The sequence below is a fragment of the Artemia sp. Qi Xiang Cuo genome, chromosome 18, assembly GCF_049724085.1.
Source record: "Artemia sp. Qi Xiang Cuo chromosome 18, ASM4972408v1, whole genome shotgun sequence".
Lineage (NCBI taxonomy): Eukaryota > Metazoa > Arthropoda > Branchiopoda > Anostraca > Artemiidae > Artemia > Artemia sp. Qi Xiang Cuo.
The window spans coordinates 62,079,326-62,099,734 of NC_142811.1; the positions used below are offsets into that span (position 1 = coordinate 62,079,326).

Genomic DNA, 20,409 nt, shown 5'->3' on the forward strand with positions numbered 1-20,409 from the left:
AATAAATTGAAGAACCAAGCTACAGTCAACACCAAACACAAGATAAGTAAACAAAACACAAATACGACGTTTAATTTTTTCACAGACCACACTGCCTTTCTTTACGAAACGAATAAGAGTTTCAAATAGGGATAAGGTCTTTATTAGATAGTAAAAAAAAAAAACTGAATATTTTGAAGACATAGCTGGTCTCCATCATCAGCAGAAATACAGAAAGCAGTATTTCTGCTGATGATGGGAACCGACTGTGTCTTCGAAATATTCAGAACTTTTGTTTTTGTTCTTTTCACTGTCTAATAAAAGACCTATCCCTATTTGAAACCCTTATTCGTTTTGTCAAAACACAAAATATTAACAAAATGCAAGAAAATATCAAACTTTTTAGTAAAAAGGCCGATGAAACGTTTATTAGGACTATGAAGGATTAGCGCCTCATTAATGGAGATGTAAACGTGAATGTCCGAATTTGGTGAATGTCCAAAATACCTTTTTTTCTCCTTGGATTTAGTCAGTGTTACCAGTCAACTTTTTCAATTTAATGCAAGGTTTGATGATGACTTTAATGATAGGTTATGTTGGGTTAGGTTAGGTTAGGTTTTTAACCCATTTGTGATATTTATAACCAAATTGACCTAACCTAATCTAACATAATCTAACCTAATTTAACTTTAACTTAAGGCGGCTCTAGACGGTCAACTATTTTGATCAAAAGTTTCCGTCAATCCATTGATGTGTGCTTCAATCAATATTCAATTGACCCTTCAATCAGCCTTTCAATTTCGGCCAAAACCTAATCTAACACCCTGCTCTTGATCAAAATGATTGAGTCATTCAAATCCCGTGATTTCTATCAATCACCGTTAACGCTTGACTCAGGCGTCAAACAGGTTTCTAGAAGATCAATCATGCTTGAGTCAATCAATTAACCGAAGCTTTTGATCAAAATGGTTGACCGTCAGGCACCAAATCGTGCATGGTATGTCAGATAAGTACGTGAAAGAGATTAGCGCAATTTACGGTAATAATATTGCTGTTGTTAAGGTGAAAAGCTAGGTAAGTAGTTAGTTCAGTGTAAGGGTTCATTTTCACGAAGATGGCAGCAGAACTCATGTTCATCTTCTGTCCGGGTTATAACTATCATTTCTTCAACAAAAGATGGATTTCTCCATCCGGCTCTACACTGGTCTCAAGGCACAGTTGAATTAGAGCTCATTATCAAGCTCAACAAGAAATGGATGAGAGATGGATGGACGGCTTACGTGGATGGATGACTTCCATCCAGCTCTTCTCCTCATGAAATTGGGGCCAAAGAAGGAATTAAGCAGGGCTGTGTCTTATCAACGTTTATACACATTATTTTAATGGAAGAATTTTTGCTTGGTGTGTGGATTTTGATGGATAAGAAACCCTGCCAAGCTTACAATAAAAAATGTTTTTAAATGTGAGATAGATGTTAGGTTGCCAAAAATCGTGCTGGGTAAACGGAGAGAAGAACGTCCTCGGAGAGGATGGGAAGACGCCGCCAGGAAAGATTTAAAGGAAACCCTAGAAGGTCAATCATTTTGATCAAAACTTCCGTCAATCAATTGATAAAAGCATGATTGACCGTCTAGGAAACGACTGAGTCATTCAAACTTTCTATCAATCATCGTCAACGCTTGACTCAAACATCAAACAGGTTCCAAGATGGTCAATACTACTACTACTAACAACTCATCGCAGCAACAAGCCGCCTGAGGCCAACACAGCTACGCACGCTCCTCCGCCACCCCAATCTATTCAAAGCCTCCCTTTTTACATCCGCCCACGAGGTTCCCATTTCCTTTAAATCTTTCTTTATGACGTCCTCCCACCCCAGACGGGGGCGACCTGCTTTCCGTTTAGCCCTAGATGGTTGGCCGAAAAGAACAATCTTCGGCAATCTATTATCCTTCATTCACACAACAGGCCCTAACCACCTCAACCTTTCTTTCATTATAGACCTAGAAAGCGGTATTGAACCACATTTTTCGTATAGCCTATTGTTTGAAATACGGTCAGTCAGCCGGGTACCCAGAACAATCCTTAAGCAATTTCTCTGGAAAACATCTAGCAAATCTTCATCCACTTTTTGGAGCGTCCATGCTTCAAAGCCATATTTGACCACTGTCATCACTGTATCTTCTAATATTCTAATCTTGGTTTGCAGACTTATCTTCCTATTCTTCCAGACTTTTTTTTAACTGTGAAAAAACACCCTGTGCCTTGGCTAGTCTATTTTTAACATCTTAACTGCTCCCACCATCTTTACTAATAATACTACCAAGGTAAGTGAAGCTTCCCACCTGATCAATCTTTTCATTAACCAACGTCACCTTTTCATCTTCACTAATTCCTAGCCTTTGTGACTTAGTCTTCCTAACACTAATTTTCAAACAAATACTAGCACCCTGAACTCGCAAAAACTCTAAAACTTCATTCATTTTGCTCACACTCTCATCTAGGATGCTTAAATCATCAGCATAAACCAAGTCTAGGAGACTTTTTCCTCCCCAGTTGATTCCGTGGTCTCCCATTGCCTTTCCTGTGCTCCTTAAAACAAAGTCCTTCAAAATGATATATATAAAGGGAGATAGAATAAAACCCTGCTTAACCCCTAATTTGATACAAAACCCGCTTCTGACCTCATTTTCTACCTGAACCACAGTAGTGCTATTCTCGTACATAGCACCTATCACTTTAATGTATTTGTCTGATGTACCATACAAGGATAAAACCTTTACTAAAGCTCCTCTATCAACAGAATCGAACGCTTGCTCATAATCTATAAAACTGAGGACCAAAGGTTGACAACTCAGGCACTTCTCAATTATTAACCTAAGTGTGAAAATTTGGTTGACACATCCTTTACCTTTTCTAAAACCGCCCTGTTCTTATCTTAAAACTTTGTCTACAGCATCTCTCAGTTTAAAAAGTATCATATTACTAAGAAATTTTCTACCTAAATAGACCAGACTAATTCCTCGAAAATTACCGCACTCACTCTTATCATCTTTCTTATAGAGCTGATCAATTAAGGTTTTCAAAAATCTTTAGGTACTTTCCCTTTTTCAAAAATCATATTCATAATCTTCAATAACTTATTTCTAACCTCAGAGCCACCATATTTAAGAAACTCATTTACTACCTTATCAGCACCTGGAGCCTTATTATTCTTTAACCTTTTAGTACTGTTGCTAATTCCTCCTCACAAAACAAATCTTCCTTCACATCCAAAGGATCACAAACTTTTTCATTGTCCTCTATATTTTTTCCTGCAACTCTATCTCGGTTAAGCAAGTTCTCAAAATGTTCGGACCATCTCGCTATAGCTTTTTCCTTATCGCTAATTGCCACCCCATTCCTATCTTTAACTGGGACAATTAACGCAAACTTGAGTCAATTATGTAAATCACACTAGTTTAGACTACGATAGGGGGTCGCCACCTGGATCCGCCACTGCTCCTGATACCTTATATTTAAAACCATTGGATATCTTAAGATTCGTAAGGGTGAAATAAGCAAAAAAAAAAAAAAAAAAAAAAAAAAAAAAAAAAAAAAAAAAAAATCCTACTCAGTATTTCTAGTTGTTCCTTTTCATAATTTTAAACTTAAAAGTACTTTTCTTGAATATTCTTTGCTATTCTCTATTTGTTCATGTCCACCAAACTTATTAGCCATTCATCAGTTATGATGCATTTAATTGTTTGTATTGGAAATCTTTATACAATAAGCTCTTTTTGTCACAGGATGTAAATTCATATTGAAATTCTAATTTTCAAAACAACACTAAACAATAGTAATAATAATAATAATGATAAATAAAATCCAAACAATAATAAAGATGATCAATATGATTGAAATAAAAATGATATTACAATAGATTGGATTTCAATTAAATTTCAATAAATCTGAAATGAAATAAAAATATTATTAAAATAACAATAATAAAATAGAATCGAAATAAATATTAATTACACTAAATAACCGAAATAAACTTTAGCAGTACCGCCGTGAGCTTTCCAAAACAACCTAATTCGTTTTAAGCTTCATTTCACTACTGCTGCATCTAATTCTGTGGAAATTTAACCACAAATTTCCATAATTGATCTAGTTACTATTACTGCTTCTCTAGAACAAGACTTTCTTTAGCATAATGTTAATAGACACTTGGATAATTATTAATAATCTTTTTCAGGAGTATCACGTTTTTCCCAAGAATTTTATCTCTCTTATGAAGCTTAATCAAAACCCTTTCAACACCAGTGCATACAATTCTGAGAGAATTTTAACCACACTTTTGAAACACAGAATTAGATTAATTTACTTTCACAAGCCACAGTTGGCGTTATTCTTTGACCTGCCCTTTTATTCTTTCTCACTATTATTCAAATTTGGCGCGAAATTAATTACTTAAATTAAAAAAAGTAACCTCTTTACTTTAACCGTTATTTCTGCTAACCCATTTTAAATTGGTTCTGTGACATACAGAAAGACTTGAGAAACTCTGAATAAAAAAAAACTACTGAATATAGTTAATTGAAAAAAACGTACAATATCTTTACTGTTATTGTCAAAGACTAACTTAATTGTGTAAGCATTGACATCTTCAAGGTTGATAAGCCGCTTGACGGCCATTTTACCTCAGCTTTGGGGCTTTAGACCGCGTTTTTTATTTCACCAAAATATAAACATTTGGGCGAAAAACCCAAAATGTAACAGTCAATTGAAATTTGGGTTTCATTTATGGTATGTCAATATCCGGCCTATTAAAAGTATAACGCATGAGGGATAGAGAACTTTGAGTGGTAGCCTATATTTTAATCAAGTCCAACAATGAAACAGAGCAATGTAATAGGGAACGTATAGGGAACGTAAGATCTTTTGTATCTCTATGGAGACTTTGATTGGGTTACAACAACGATTTTAGTTGAAGCCAAAAGTGGGAGACATGGTGCAAAGGGACAAAAATTACTAGTAAGAAATGAATTTGTTTACACAGCCGAATTAGTAAAACTTAAGTACATTTTTGTTCTTCTTTCTTCAAGGGCAACACGATTGGCTCAGAAAATATGGGAGATTTGAGGGGACTTATGGTTCATAATTTATAACTTCTTATTGATCGATTATCCGACGCGTCTCTTCTATTAAGGAACTCTACATAAGACTTTTCCTTCATTATTTACTAATTTTTATTGATTTCTTTTCCACTGCCTCTCTCCTGTCAGACAATGCCTCACAGATGCTCGAAGCAGGGGCGGATCCAGGATTTTTTTAGGAGGGGGGGGGGGAGGCCAAATAGTTTGATCCAATAAAAAATATTTTTAGGGGGACGCAAAATAGGCTTATCCGATAAACTTGCGTTAGGAGCAAGTTTAGTTAACACAACCTTGAGTTAATTAAGTAAATTACACTACTTTAGACTACGCGAGGGGGGGGGGGCGCCCCTCGCCCCCCTGGATCCGCCACTGGCTTGGAGAACCTTAAAGGGAGTATAGAGAAAACGAACTTTCCAAGAAATATTCTTGATTCTCGTTACAAAAAAAAAAAAAAAAAAAAAAAAAAAAAAAAAAAAAAAAAACGACAGGACCTTTAAGGTTAGCTGCCAAAAAGGCAAAAACAGCATTAAAAACATATTCTTGATTTTAATGCACCTGAATGAATTGCCTCGTTTCGTGTTGTTTTATCTATCAGTCCTGGTTGGACTTCGCTGAAGTATGAATTCTGGGACTGTTTAACTTTCAAACAGTTCGTGGTAACGAACTATAAGTAAGGAGCGATACGGCTCAATAACCGAAACGCTAATAAACAGAGTCTTGATAACAATGGATACATCAAAAGAATCGAGTTTTAATGCTTATTCAAAATATACAAAATTTATCAAGTTTACTGTCACCCATTAAAAGTTACGAGCCTGGGAAAATTTGTCTAGTTTTTAAAAAGGGGGGGGGAACACTCCATAACATCAAGTGACCTAAATGAAGATCAAACCATCAGATTCAGCATATCAGCGAGGGGCTAATAACTGACCGTCGCAGGTGTCCCTCCCTTCGTGCCTCCGGCTGTGCCTCCGTGCCTCCGGCACACCTGAAACAGCGTGTTCCTGGAAGCGAAGGAACACAGTTTTATCTTTGGCTTATGGAAAGCGTACGGCGCGTTTTTTACGACGTCAAGCTTTCTCCTCTTGAGAGGCTATCTTTATTTGGTCGTGTTGTTTACTGCGTTCGACATTGGAGATCCTGGGTCCTAAAAAGTGGACATTATGCTTTGAACGAGAATGTTATTACAACAAACCTTTACCATTGCCTAGAGATAAATATGCATTCCCTAGTGCTTCTCATTCGTCGATTCAAACGGCTTGGGCTCGAACAAACTCTCCGACAAACTCTTCTTTTCAAACTCTCCGACATGAATAGCCAACCGTGTGAAGATTTTTTTAGGAAGATGCGGTCTCAAACCAGCACTTACAGTACTGTAATAAACTTTTCGTTCCTCCAACTTCTACATCGAATTCGTCGATAAGAAAGTATAACGTATTTTGAACCTTAATATTCTAATGAACAGTTGTCCTTGCCCAAGGCCAAGCGAGTTAGATCCATTGGTGTTGTGTCTGTCAGTTCCGATTTTTCTTTGCCCGGGGACGATGAAATCAAGCTCGAGCTAGGGCGAGCTCGTATTGAAAGCCAGCGAATAATGAAAGCCTTGATACCCGACGACGTACTTTCTGCTTTCGGTCACCAAGTACCGAATATTCGTCTTTCTGTACTCCGCGACAGTGACTCAGACGATGACTGAGAGGAAAATAATCTGTCCAATAAGCAGGAAAAGGATTCCGCAACTGACACTGAATCGGGCTTGGAAAGTGACGGCATCTTTGAAGATTTGCCAATGATTGCTCACTGTGTGAAACACCAAGTTGAGAAAAATTGGGTTAGTGAGCCTGTGATGAACATGAAGAATTCTAGGTTTTGTCTTGTCAAGACTTCTGACGGCTCCATAACACCAATAAAAAAATCCACGCTGTTGTGGCTTCTGAGGGAAAGCTCTGAGAAGCTGAGTAGTGACCGATTAAAACGAGTGATGGTCCAGGGCCGACGAGTAGGACTACGTGAGTCACCACAAACCAATGCAGAGGTCGGTGTGAAATTGGAATTGCGTATCGGTGAATGGTGCGTTTACAGACCGGTTGGCAGGGGAAAGAGAGTATTAGTTGGGTGGGTCATACAGTTTGGCTACTTGTCTGGGCGAAGATGCCACTCTGTTGACACGCAGAATATGGCGATGCCGTTCCATGACGACATAGGAATTTTGTGCCAGTGGTTCCGGCTGAATGCTGATCTCACATTAACTGCCGCATTGGTAGACCAGGGTTACTGTGACTCCAGCCTGTATATCATGCATTCAGCACAACCCGTTTCTATGGAAATCGGCACCAACATTGTCTTTGGCTTGGACTCAGACGTCTTCACAAAGCTGAATTCATTTATCCAGAAGAAAGGGTTCCACTTTTTTGATGTCTCTTCAGCATCGCAATCATCATGTTAAAAATGGCACATAAACCCAAAACTGACCTCAAGACAATAACCAACACCATCGCCATGTTCTGTGTGTCAAAAGAAGGAATTATGTTCAACATTTTTCAGAGGTAGTTGTTATTTTTTTTCCCTCCCCTTCTCCTCTCCACTCGGTGATATTTTAATACAAAACATATAAATCTTACAACTTTATACATTATCACATCACCTAAACTTCAAAAAAAAAAATTATTATATACCAGTCAATGTATTAGTGGACATGAAGGCACACTACCATTTGACTTTTTTCTTGCCAAATACCTATCGCTCCCCCCGTTCCAGGGTGTCCTTCCCCCTCTAGGAGACGCTTTTCCGGTGGCATTTTTACTTCAATTTCTTAAAATTCATGTTCTTCAATTTTTACTAATCCGAATTCGAATTTTAAAGGTGGTTTTCCAAAAGGCTTTCTCTTACAACTTTAAAATTTACAGCTCAGTAGAAGACTTAGTAGTAGAAGACTTAGTGTTTATACTTGTGCTAATCAAGCTTAGTTTGATTTACTGAAGCTGATTTGTCCAGTTTCGTAGGGTTGTCATTTGAGCTGTGATTATCGAAATCATTACTGAAACGTGCCAATAAATATCTGAGAAACTAGTTATTTTTTTTAGTTGGTTGCTTTACTTAGCGCTTTTTACTAATAACTCGGTAGTAACAGTTTTTCTGACTGTTGCTTTACAGTTTTCTCTTCAAATACCCAAAGGCCTGGGTTTAATACCAAGAAAGTTGGATTCTAAGTACATTCGGGAAAAAGAGATCTGTGTTTCTTCCGGATTCTTTCGTGTCAAAGCAGCAGATTCCTTCTTTTTTTTTAGTACAATTAAGAATCCGAGATCCAAGGGTGCGTCTTGGCACAGCCACTAAACAGAAAAGCAGGTATGATAAAAGGGAAAGCGACGTGTGAAGACGTGATAAAAGGCATCTTTTACCGCTGACCAAACCGCATTTAAAAGTGCTGCGAAGCGTGACGTCAATTCTTGGGCGGGAAATTCAAATAACGATGAAACGTGGATGCGTAGACACGTTTTTTCGGAACTTTGGCGAACTGTTTTGGCCTAAAATATTTGTCGTAGATCCTACTTTTCCACCAGAACGTTTTCACGTCAAAATAATACTAGGAATATTGACAATCAGTTGTTAGTTACAACTAGAAACCACGTTTCACGGTACTTTGAATTTTGCACCTTGCTTTTTACGTCATCACCGCGCAGCCCTATGTTGTATAACTTAAAAACCGTGTTCCGGGATTTTTTTTTTTTGAAATTTCGGGATTTTTTTGGAAGAAAAATCAGAATTTTATTTTTGAGCTGGTGGCAATACTGCATGTGCAATAGGAAAAAGTGACATCATCAGTGCCATCGTAGGGCTACCTAGTTTTTGCAAGGATATCAACAACTTGCAGTCCTCTGTTCTTCTTCTTTAGGTACATATCAGTTGTTTTCAGTCTTGGGGGTTCTTTTCCTTGCCAAATAAACCCATAAATGATTTTTTCCAAGTTTTAAAAGATCGCTTTTGAAGGTGCTGAAATATTCGACAGATACCGAATAACAGGCAAGCTGTATGTATTTACATATTGCGCCCTTTGGAATATTTTATAAGTTTCCCTCCCTGTCCATTTTTAATGCCTCCGGAGTCATGCCTCCGGCGTGCCTCATGCCTCCAGGTGTCCCTCAAAATGCCCAGTTGTTAACCCCTCGCACATCAGAGAACTACTGTAGAGGTTTCAAGCTCCTATTTACAAAAGTACAAAAGAATTATTTTGCCAGAGCCAAAATCACGGATGCGTGTTTATTTGTTTTGTTGGTTTGTTTGTTTGTTTTTCCCAGGGATGATCGTATTGAACCAGTGATCCTAGAAGACTGGGAGAGGGATTATTTGACCGGAAATCAAAAGATCTAGTGCTCTTTTTAAGTAACCAAAAATATTGGAGGGAAACTAGTTCCCCACCCACTCCCTTTTTCCCGAAGTAGTCCGATCAAAATTTCAAGATATCCATTTTGTTCAGCATAGTCGAAAGATCTAATAGCTATGTCTTTGAGGATGACTTGACCACCCACAGCCCTTGGGGGAAGGACCACAAGCTATGAACTTTGCCCAATGCTTACATATAGTATTTGCTGTTGGGAAGAAAACCGATATTTTTTGGAGGGGGGATTTTTCTGGCGGTTGGGGGCGGGGTCATGTGGGAGGATCTTTCCTAGGAGGAATTTTTCGTGGCGAAGAGGATTTTCCATGGATGGGGAGTTGGATTTTCTGGCATTATTTAAAAATGATTAGAAATTAAATAAAAATCAAGTTTGTCTTCAACTGGAAGTAAGGAGCAACATTAAAACTTAAAAGGAACAGAAATTATTGCATATAAGACGGGGATTGCTCCCTCCTCAATACCTCGCTCTTTACGCTAAAGTTTTTCTTAGAACTTATAGAAAAGCTTATTATTCTAATTAAACGGCCCCTGTGTATCAAGAACCATTTTAAATAACTGGAACAAAGAGTCAAATTTTAGCGTAAAGAACGAGGTTTTAAGGAGGTGGCAGCCCCCCAATATACATAATAATTTCTGTTTGTTTTAAGTTTTAATATGGCTGCCCCCTCCTTAACGCTTCACTCTTTACGCTAAAGTTTGACTCTGTCTCACAACTTTATTTTTTAAAACAATAAAAAAAACTTTAGCATTAAGAGCGAAGCGTTGAGGAGGGGACAGCCTCTCCCATATACAGAATAATTTCTGTTCGTTTTAATGTCGCTCATTACTTTCAGTTTGAAAAAAAACTTGTTTTTTTATTTAATAATACAGAGGCAGTGTCGTCTTCGTCATAATTACATTATTTGATTCTTGTTCTCTTAACTTAACGCTGTATTCTTTTATTTCGATCAAATTTTCGGTTAAATTAAAAGGTTCAAAAACAGAAAGGGTTTTAGAAGAAAATAAAATTACCTGTTGGTAAATATCGCATCAGATAGGGTATCTAACTGTGTCACTGTACCATTTAACACAGCTTCGGAGGGTAGTCCCTCGTCCAAGTAATTTGTGTTAATACCCCGCACGGCATAATTTGATTGCGACTGAATCAGTGGAGCAAGCGCTAATAACGTTGATATAACAATCTACAACAAAATAGTTGGCTAATTATCCTGTGTAATTGCACAAATAAGAAAATGAACAAAATCAGAAAAAAAGGAAAAGGAACAAGTCCCAAAAAAGGAACAGAAGAAGAAAAATGAAGCAAAACGTGAAATGAACAATTAAAAATCTGAAAAAACAACGTGATCCCATTTTGCACTTAATATTAAAAAAAAAAAAAAAAAAAACAATTGTCCCATGTATCCAGAAAATTAAATTTGATACTATTCGAAGTTTTAGCATTTGGAGTGCAATAAAAAAGGAGAAAAAAAAAATCAGATTGTTCTTGCTAATATCTGGAAAAATTAAAATTTTAAGACTAAAAATGTGCCTATTTTAATTTTCATAAGTGTAAAAGTAAAAATAATCCTTTTTGCTGCCAAGAAAAGGACAAAAATAGAAGGGTGGCGGAGTCATGACATAGAAATGAATAGCTAGAAAATAGGCCTTTACTACCTAAACTCCATCATTAGCCTAAAACAACTTTGGACAGGAAGAAAATTTTGTTAAACATGAAGGTTTTCCTTTTTCTTACTATATTTCGTTTGTTGAAAACCTTTCAGGTCATTTCATACTACATCCTAATTGACCATTTCACACTTTCATAGCAACAAAATGCCACTTGTAAAATGTTATATCGAGACCACGCCAACCTTTACTTCAAACGACCAATAGTGGGAGCATCACTTACAGGTGATGAAAGTCATAGGCTACCTGTAAATGAGTATGTCATTTTCTCTGAGGGTTTGATATTTCTGCTTTGAGGATGTGACCCCATCAATAGATGAAGTTAAATAAAAGCAGTTAAAAAAGAATTTTCTTCAAACTAAGAGAAATGCATTATTTAGAGTCGTCAATGTGATTCATAACACGGCAATTTAATCAATCAATCACGAAAAACGAATATGCGATAGATTAGGCGCGGGTGGCTCTTTATTGCAGTAGTTCAAAAGCCACCATGCGAGACTTTTGTTGAAATATTTATAAACCACCTTATTAAAAGAAATGCACTCAATTAACTGCTACATTGGTACTTATCGGTTATGCAATAAACACTCGAACATTGAAGTTTGGTTAATGCTAGTGAAATAAAACAGAACATAATGAAAATATCGAGGGGTAACAACTGGGCATTTTGAGGGACACCTGGAGGTATGAGGCACGGAGGCACGCTGGAGGCAGACCTCCGGAGGCATATTCCAAAGGGCGCAACATGTAAATATATACAGCTTGCCTGTTATTCGGTATCTGTCGAATATTTCAGCACCTTCAAAAGCGATCTTTTAAAACTTGGAAAAAATTATTTACGGGTTTATTTGGCAAGGAAAAAAACCCCCAAGACTGAAAACTGATCTGTACCTAAAGAAGAAGAACGGAGGACTGCAAGTTGTTGATATTCATGCAAAAACTAGGAAACCCTACGATGGCACTGATGGTGTCACCTTTTCCTATTAGACATGCAGCATTGCCACCGACTCTAAAATAAAATTCTGATTTTTCTTCAGAAAAAATCCCTAAATTTCAAAAAAATCCCGGAACACGGTTTTTAAGTTATACAACATAGGGCTGCGCGGTGATGACGTAAAAAACAAGGTGCGAAATTCAAAGTACCGTGAAACGTGGTTTTTAGTTGTAACTAACAACTGATTGTCAATATTCCTAGTATCATTTTGACGTGAAATCGGTATGGTGGATTAGTAGGATCTACGTCAAATATTTTAGGCCAAAACAATTCGGCAAAGTTCCGAAAAAACGTGTCTACGCATCCACGTTTCATCGTTATTTGAATTTCCCGCCCAAGAATTGACGTTACGCTTCGCAGCCCTATTCAATATGGCTTGGCCAGCGGTAAAAGTTGCCTTATGTCACGTCTTCACATGTCCCTTTCCCTTTTATCATACCTGCTTTTCTGTTTAGTGGCTGTGCCAAGACGCACCCTTGGATCTCGGATTCTTAATTGTACTAAAAAAAAAGAAATCTGCTGCTTTGACACGAAAGAATCTGGAACACACAGATCCCTTTTTCCCGAATGTACTTAGAATCCAACTTTCTTGGTATTAACCACATGCCCTTGGGTATTTGAAGAGAAAACTGTAAAGCAACAGTCAGAAAAACTGTTACTACCGAGTTATTAGTAAAAAGCGCTAAGTAAAGCAACCAACTAAAAAAAAAACTATTTTCTCAGGTATTTATTCGCACGATTCAGTAATCATCTGGGTAATCAGAGCTCAAATGGCAACCCTCAAAAACTGGGCAAATGAGCTTCAGTGAATCAAACTAGGCTTGGTTAGCACAAGTATAAACACTAAGTCTTCTACTGAGCATAACAAGTTTTCCGGTGGTATTCATCGCTTCCGCTGCCCTAGATCTTGGAATGCATTTGAGACTCATAAAATTATATCAAGAACTCAAGCAAATGGGGGACGAGGGGCACACGCACTTGAGCTGGAAGGACCAGCCCAGCCGTGGGTGGCCTCCTCGTCTGTAGGAGACATGGTTCAAGATTCTGTTCAGTTCTTTGCCCTCATGCACGTCGGTTATTTTTGGTTTTTTGTTGATGGGTTGGTTGTATTTTGGTTTTTTTTTGTTTATTAATGTTGGTTGTAAAAATGGCTGAAAAAAAATAATGAAAAAATTGCCACCGCAAGAATGGGTTTCTTGTGGACGGAGGACGCCCATTCTACGGGAGAACAAATAGTTTTTTTTGTGTTAAAAATTTTAAAGTTGTAAGAGAAAGCCTTTTGGAAGACCACCTTTAAAACTCGAATTCGTATTAGTGAAAATTGAAGGATATGAATTTAAAAAAAAATGAAGTATAAACTCCACCAGAAAAGCGTCTCCTAGAGGGGGAAGGACACCCTGGAACGGGGGGAGCGATAGATATTTGGCAAGAAAAAAGTTAAATGGTAGCGGGCCTTCATGTCCACTAATACATTGACTGGTATATGATAATTTTTTTTTTTTTTTAAGTTTAGGTGATATGATAATGTATTTGTAAGATTTATATGTTTTTGTATTAACATATCACCGAGTGGAGAGGAGGAGGGGAGGGAAAAAAATAACAACTACCTCTGATAAATGTTAAACAAAATTCCTTCTGTTGACACACTGAACATGGTGATGGTTATGGTCTTGAGGTCAGTTTTGGGTTTAGGTGCCATTTTTAACATGATGATTGCGATGCTGACGAGACATCAAAAAAGTGGAACCCTTTCTTCTGGATGAATGAATTCAGCTTTGTGAAGACGTCTGAGTCAAAGCAAAAAACAACGTTGGTGCCGATTTCCATAGAAGCGGGTTCTGCTGAATGCATGATATACAGGCTGGAGTCACATTAACCCTGGTCTACAAATGCGGCAGTTAACGTGAGATCAGTATTCAGCCGGAACTCCTGGAACAGAATTTCTATGTCGTCAGGGAACGGCATCGCCATATTCTGTGTGTCAACAGAGTGGCATCTTTACCCAGATAGGTAGCCAAACTCTTTGACCCGCCCAACTATTACTCTATTTCCCCTGCCAACCGGTCTGTAAACGCACCATTCACCGATACGAAATTCCGATTTCACACCGAACTCTGAATTGGTTTGTGGCGACTCACGTAGTCCTACTCGTCGGCCCTGGACTATCACCCGTTTTAATCGGTACCTACTCAGCTTCTCAGAGCTTTCCCTCAAAAGCCGCAACAGTGTGGATTTTTTTATTGGTGTTATGGAGCCGTCAGAAGTCTTGACATGACAAAACCTAGAATTCTTTATGTTCGTCACAGGCTCACTAACCCAATTTTTCTCAACTTGGTGTTTCACACAGTGAGCAATCACTGGCAAATCTTCAAATGCAAGCAAATGTTGACGGCATATTCTTACCAAAATTACCCCTTATTAAATTACTTTCCTTGTGTTTTCTATAATTATACAAACTTTCTTGTGTTCTAACAATTGCACTAATTGCTAATAAACAAAAACATATTTAAGATCTCCATAAAAAGCTGATTCTTAGACTGAATGTTATCAATAGTTAGGCTCTTATACTTTCGTTATTGACAAGGATCGTTATTTACTTACCATTCATTACTATGGAGAATGTTTTTTTCTGTTTTTTTTTTCCAACCAAATCATATAGAAAAAACATTTGTGGAAAACTGGTTAGGAGTTACTCAGTCACAAATTAGAACTTACATTTTCCTTATTGTGGGTCAGAATCCCCTGACAGGCATCCAACAATGGGGCAACAAACATTTTTCCGATGGTTTTTACCTATTCTGCTTCTTCTTTACTTTCCTTATAATTACTTTATAGTCCCAAATTTCCTGGGGGGAATGGCCCCCCCTGCCCTTCCTTGCCGGCATCATGACGTAGGCCACAATATTAAGTTTCTCGTGTAAAGTCGAGACAAATTCCGATTTTTCAGGTTTATTGTGATGATTTTCATATTCTATTTTTGCCAGTTGTTAGCATCGGTAATTTCGGCAATTTGTTGAAAGATTTCTTATCCGAAATGAACATTATAATGAAAAAAATATCTTAATTCATTATGATCAAAAATTTTCTACCTAATGGGAGTTCATTCATTATAACTACCTCTCCTAAATACAATATATATCGATAGACTATGCCCATTTTTTTTTTCAAGAACGTTTTATTTGGTAATAACAAACAGCTGGGGCACCAGAATCACCCTGTATTTAGATACCCTTCCTCTAGGCCTAGCCTATATTTACACAGCATGGTATAGCCTATTATTTAAGCAGACTGGACCCCCCACCCCCACACACAAAAACTATCACTTGCCCTAACTCTATACCTATGCTTGGCTTACCTAAAATTTGGTTCCTCTTTATCTGGGCCCTTCATATCAGCAAAATTACATCGGAATAATTTCAAACAACGGCGAGAATCAGTGTTGCCAGCTTCTGGTGCGAATTCCCTGTTAAGTCTAAAAAAATTACTAATTTTTGAACAAGCAACGAGGCCAGGTGTCTCGGAGGCACGGAGGCAGGCCGGAGGCACGGAGGCAAGCCGGAGGCACGGAGGCACAGCCGGAGGCACGGAGGCACAGCCGGAGGCACGGAGGCACAGCCGGAGGCACGAAGGAAGGGACACCTGCGACGGTCAGTTACTAGCCCCTCGGAAAATATAATAGTTTAGAAACAAATTTGGGCTATATATTTATACATTCGGGGGGGCGAGGGAATAAAGCATATCATATATTAAATACCTAACGTAACTTAACCAAAATACCTACTAAATACTTGAATAAAATATAGCTACAATTTATTTTTCAAACCAGCCAAAGCATATTGTCTGATATAAAGAAGTTGCTTGACCTGTTTCTTGTATCATGTTCGCATCATTCGCGATCAAAATTCCCGAGTAACTATTATGCATTAAACTTATTCGTGTGTCATATGGTAAGATATCTCCAAATAGAGGGTGTTATAACCGTAAGGGCCTAGCTCGGCTTTATGATAGTTTTTGCTCTCCAGGAGTAAATTTTCTATCTGGATTCCACCACTTACTGAGGAAAAAAGATTTACGGAGACTTAGAAGTGGTTACTTTAGATATTGTAAATATCTGATGTATTTACCCGGCCGTTTTAAAAATAGAAATATTGTATCCCGTTATGGTGTCATTGATGCTTGCGCGCAACCGGCCAGTGTGTCTTCTAATATGATTATGAATACTAGTAATGTTGTTTCTCTCACTGACCCCTTAGTTTGTTTTTTTCATCATGATATCGGTTAATCTGTATTTTTTTTTTTTGTTGTTTGATTTCGTAATGATGTTGTTATTTTTTCTTTTATATTTTCCATTACTCCGCAGTGTGATTTATAATGTTCATATGTGGGTCATGAATAAATTATTATTATTATTATATAATCGATAAGTGCCGCTACATTTTCCGTTCCTATAAATTAGTATGGTTTCCAGATCATGTCGATTTTCTGATTTCCCAAAAATATGTCAAAATATGAACTTTCTCAACTGCAGAAATACTGGGAATTTGTAGATTTTAGGCAATACAAATTATGTCTGAGTAACCCTGAAGGGTAGATAAATACCTTTTCTGTACAAACAATAGTTTGTTAAAAACTTTCCAAGAAATAAACGGAGATCAATATTGATATCTACCACATCTCACCTTCCCTAAACACCGCTACACGCCTTTGAAACTGGAAGCTCAAAATATAGGTTTTTGGTAATTTTAAATAAATTGGCTATCTCAGAATTTCCAATCAGTAGCAACTTGGCTCCCTTTGGATCAAAAGTGTAGATTTGAGCTACAAGATGGCAAAAGCACCGCTTTGCTGTTGTACAGCGGTTTTATTACCATTACTACAACTACTACTATTACTATCACAACTACTACTACTACAACCACTGCTACTACAACTACTACTACGGACAACCCATCGTAGCACCAAGCCGCCTGATGCCAACGCAGCTACCCACGCTCCTCCTCCATCCTAATCTATTCAAAGCCTCCTTCTTTACACCCTACCAGAAAGTTCTGATTTCCCTTAAATTTTTCTTTACGACGTCCTCCCACCGCAGCCGCAGACGACTTGCTTTCCGTTTGACCCTAGACGGTTGGCCGACAATGGCAACCTTTGGCAATCTTTCATCCTTCATGCGTTGAACGTGCCCTAACCATGTCAATATTTCTTTCATTATAGCCCTAGAAAGCGGGATTGAACCGGACAACCTAATGTTTGAAATACGATGAGTCCCTCGAGTACCAAAAACAATCCGTAGGCAATTTCTCTAGAAAACCTCTAGAAAATCCTCCTTTGTTTTTCTTAAGCGTCCATGCTTCAGAACCATGTTTGACCACTGTCATCACTTTAGCTTCCAACATTCTACACTGATGGAAAAGGGCCCTACAGCTTTTAATTCGGTCCAAATGAGCCTGCTTCTAAATTTCTGGGACTGTTGGTTCGATAAAATAACCCTTTGGAAACAACAAACAAAGAAACACACTTCCTTGATATTCCTTCTTGAAAAATTATTTACTGTTAATTATCGAGGTTAGTTTTTATTGCACAACCTCTTGTTCTAGTCCAATTATTTTTCTAATTGCCATTCTTTCCTCTTACTTGTTAACAATGTTGAAATAGACTACTGTACATGATTATAAATTCAGTAGTACCTTGTCGGATATTTTTTCTGTTTTAAATTCAAGGGTATTGTTCCCTCTTGATCATCTTTGATTCCTTATTCTATCAGTTTAGCTACACATAGAGAGGAGTCCCTTCAAAATGGTCACTATACTAATGCTATTGTCGCTAATTGTTCCAATCATTAAAAAAGTTTCCATCAGTGTATTAGTCTGAGTTAGAAACTGGGTGCATACTTGACTTACTTGACTTGAGGCTCCTGCTGGTGGTCCAGTGTAGAGAGATGAGACTCTTTGCCTCCATTCCAAACAGTCCTGCGCAAGCGTGACTGCTTCTTGGAGATTAATACTGACCATGGAGAGGGACTGGATATGGCTGTCTTGCAATCTTAACCGGTGTGTTCTAGGCGGCACTTCGCTCCATGTTGATGGGAATCAAGATTGAAAAGTGTGCTGGCGGGTGCTTCTTCTGAAATGCAAATCAAGAAGCCAAGCCACCGTAGAGTTCTTATGGCGAGCTGATGAGAGTTGGGGGTCTGATCCGTTAGTGTCAGCAATCGGGTATTTGAGACAAAGACGTACCACTTGAACCCCTCGATTCGTCTTAGGAAGTTTGTTTGGGCCACATCTATGGCATCACGAACAGAAGCAGCTGCCGGCAAAGTTTCAGCACAGTAGAGAAGGACTTGCGTTACGGTTGTGTTGTAGATCCGCATTTTTGTTTTTCGGCTAATGTTGGGCTTTGACCACAAGGAACGGCATAATCGAGCAATAATAGACGCAGCCTTTGCAATGCGCGACTAGACTTCCATTTCAATTGAGCCGGTATCCGAGACGACAGATCCAAGGTAAGTAAAAGACTTGACAACTTCGATAGTGTGTCCTAATACGTTGAATGATGGTGAGTTGGCGGAATTTCCTGCCGGGTCGATGATCATTATTTTTGTTTTCTGCCAGCTAATATGTAGTCCCACTTTCAGGGCTTCTTCCGACAATGTATTGAGAGCTGCCTCGAGTTCAACTTCAAAAGCGTATACCAGGGCAGTTGCGTTCAAGAAATCACAATCTCTTTAGACTCTATCGCCATATTACAATCTGAATCGGAACCGATTCATGGTTCAATCCGTGACCTAATCAATTACTGTGTTAATAAGTTTAGAAGTAGCAATGTAGTTCTCATGTATACTAGTATCTATCTCGAATAATGGGCTTCAGTAAATACACTGATATTAGTGGATTTTATAGATTATTTTGAATATATATTATTGCATCTTTGGAGCATTTTTTTAGCTAAATTTTTTATTAAGGTTCTTTACTTTGATAAAGATAAGTTGTTTTTACTTTTGTCCTCTCCTTAATATGAAATGCCTGCATTTAAAGAGTTTGATATCGCGTTAGATAACTTCAAAAAATATCGTCAGTGGCCAGTACAGATACTAAAAGTGTCCAAGGATAGCAAAGGAAGCCATCATATTTGGTATTTTGCTATGGGACACATGACGAATACAGACTTGTTGAAGCCAACTTGGCAGAATATAATCCAAGCGTTAGCCGAACTTCAACAAAACAGACTGCAGGTGTAAAGACTGCATCTGAGGAATTGAAAAATTCACCCGCTATTTATAAATCCCTTTCCAAGGCATTTAATGTATTAACAATTAAGGAATCTAATACAGGAGAATGTGCTTTGTTGATGGATAAAATCACTTCTACGGAACTTGACCTGGAAAAAACTAAGCGAGAGTTAATGCAAAATATAACTAAGAAGGTTAATGAAAGGTTTTCGGATGCTGATTCCTTCCGCCAGTCATCCCACGACATTATTTGTCAAATATATGACGCGATTACTCTTGATTATCAACCAAAATTTGAAAAAATTGAACAATCGCTGGAAACTCTTCGCAACCAAATTATAAATCAGGAAGAGAAAATCATGAAAATTGAGATGAAACTAGATTCATCTGAACAAGAGTAGAGGGGACCCTAAAGCCCCCATCCCTCACCCCTGCTGCCATCTACAACTTTTTTTGCACCCCATATAAGGGCATAGCCCCCCTAGGGAGAATGATTGTGTAATGGGGTCAATGACCTCTTTTTCCAAGGTCGATTTATTTGATGTTTCTATGTGTAATAGCTCCGGGGCGAAGGTTGCACATGCGCATTGAATTCTAACGGGAACAATGTTATTGATCTAGGACTCGAGGGGGAAGTGAATTTCCGAGAAATTGATTGCGTAATCGAAGGGGAAGTGAATTTCCGAAAACTTGATTGCGTAATCGAAGGGGAAATGAATTTCCGAGAACTTGATTGCGTAATCGATGGGGAAGTGGATTTCCGAGAACTTGATTGCGTAATCAAAGTGTGTCAACAACAACAACATTGACCTTGACATTCGCTGAGAGCGTGCACTTACAACAACATCGACCTTGGAACACCTGTGCAGTCGACCTCAATTCACCTATCGTGAATCAATAATTCCCCTTAGAAACAACAAATTAATTTCCCCTTCTTGACAGATCAATCAATCAATGACATCATCTGTCAGACTTTAAAAATTTCCGCCTAGAAACATTTCTCCAG

General features: G+C 38.1%; 1 protein-coding gene across 3 annotated transcripts in view; it reads right to left on the reverse strand.

Annotated features, from left to right (window-relative positions):
• Positions 1-20,409, reverse strand: part of pot (zona pellucida domain protein papillote) — a 117,096-nt gene that overhangs the window by 23,523 nt on the left and 73,164 nt on the right. For all 3 annotated transcript variants that reach the window (XM_089104415.1, XM_089104414.1, XM_089104416.1), the window contains exon 3: positions 10,528-10,697. In XM_089104415.1, coding sequence (XP_088960541.1) covers positions 10,528-10,697 — 170 coding nt within the window. The remainder of the gene's footprint in view (positions 1-10,527; positions 10,698-20,409) is intronic.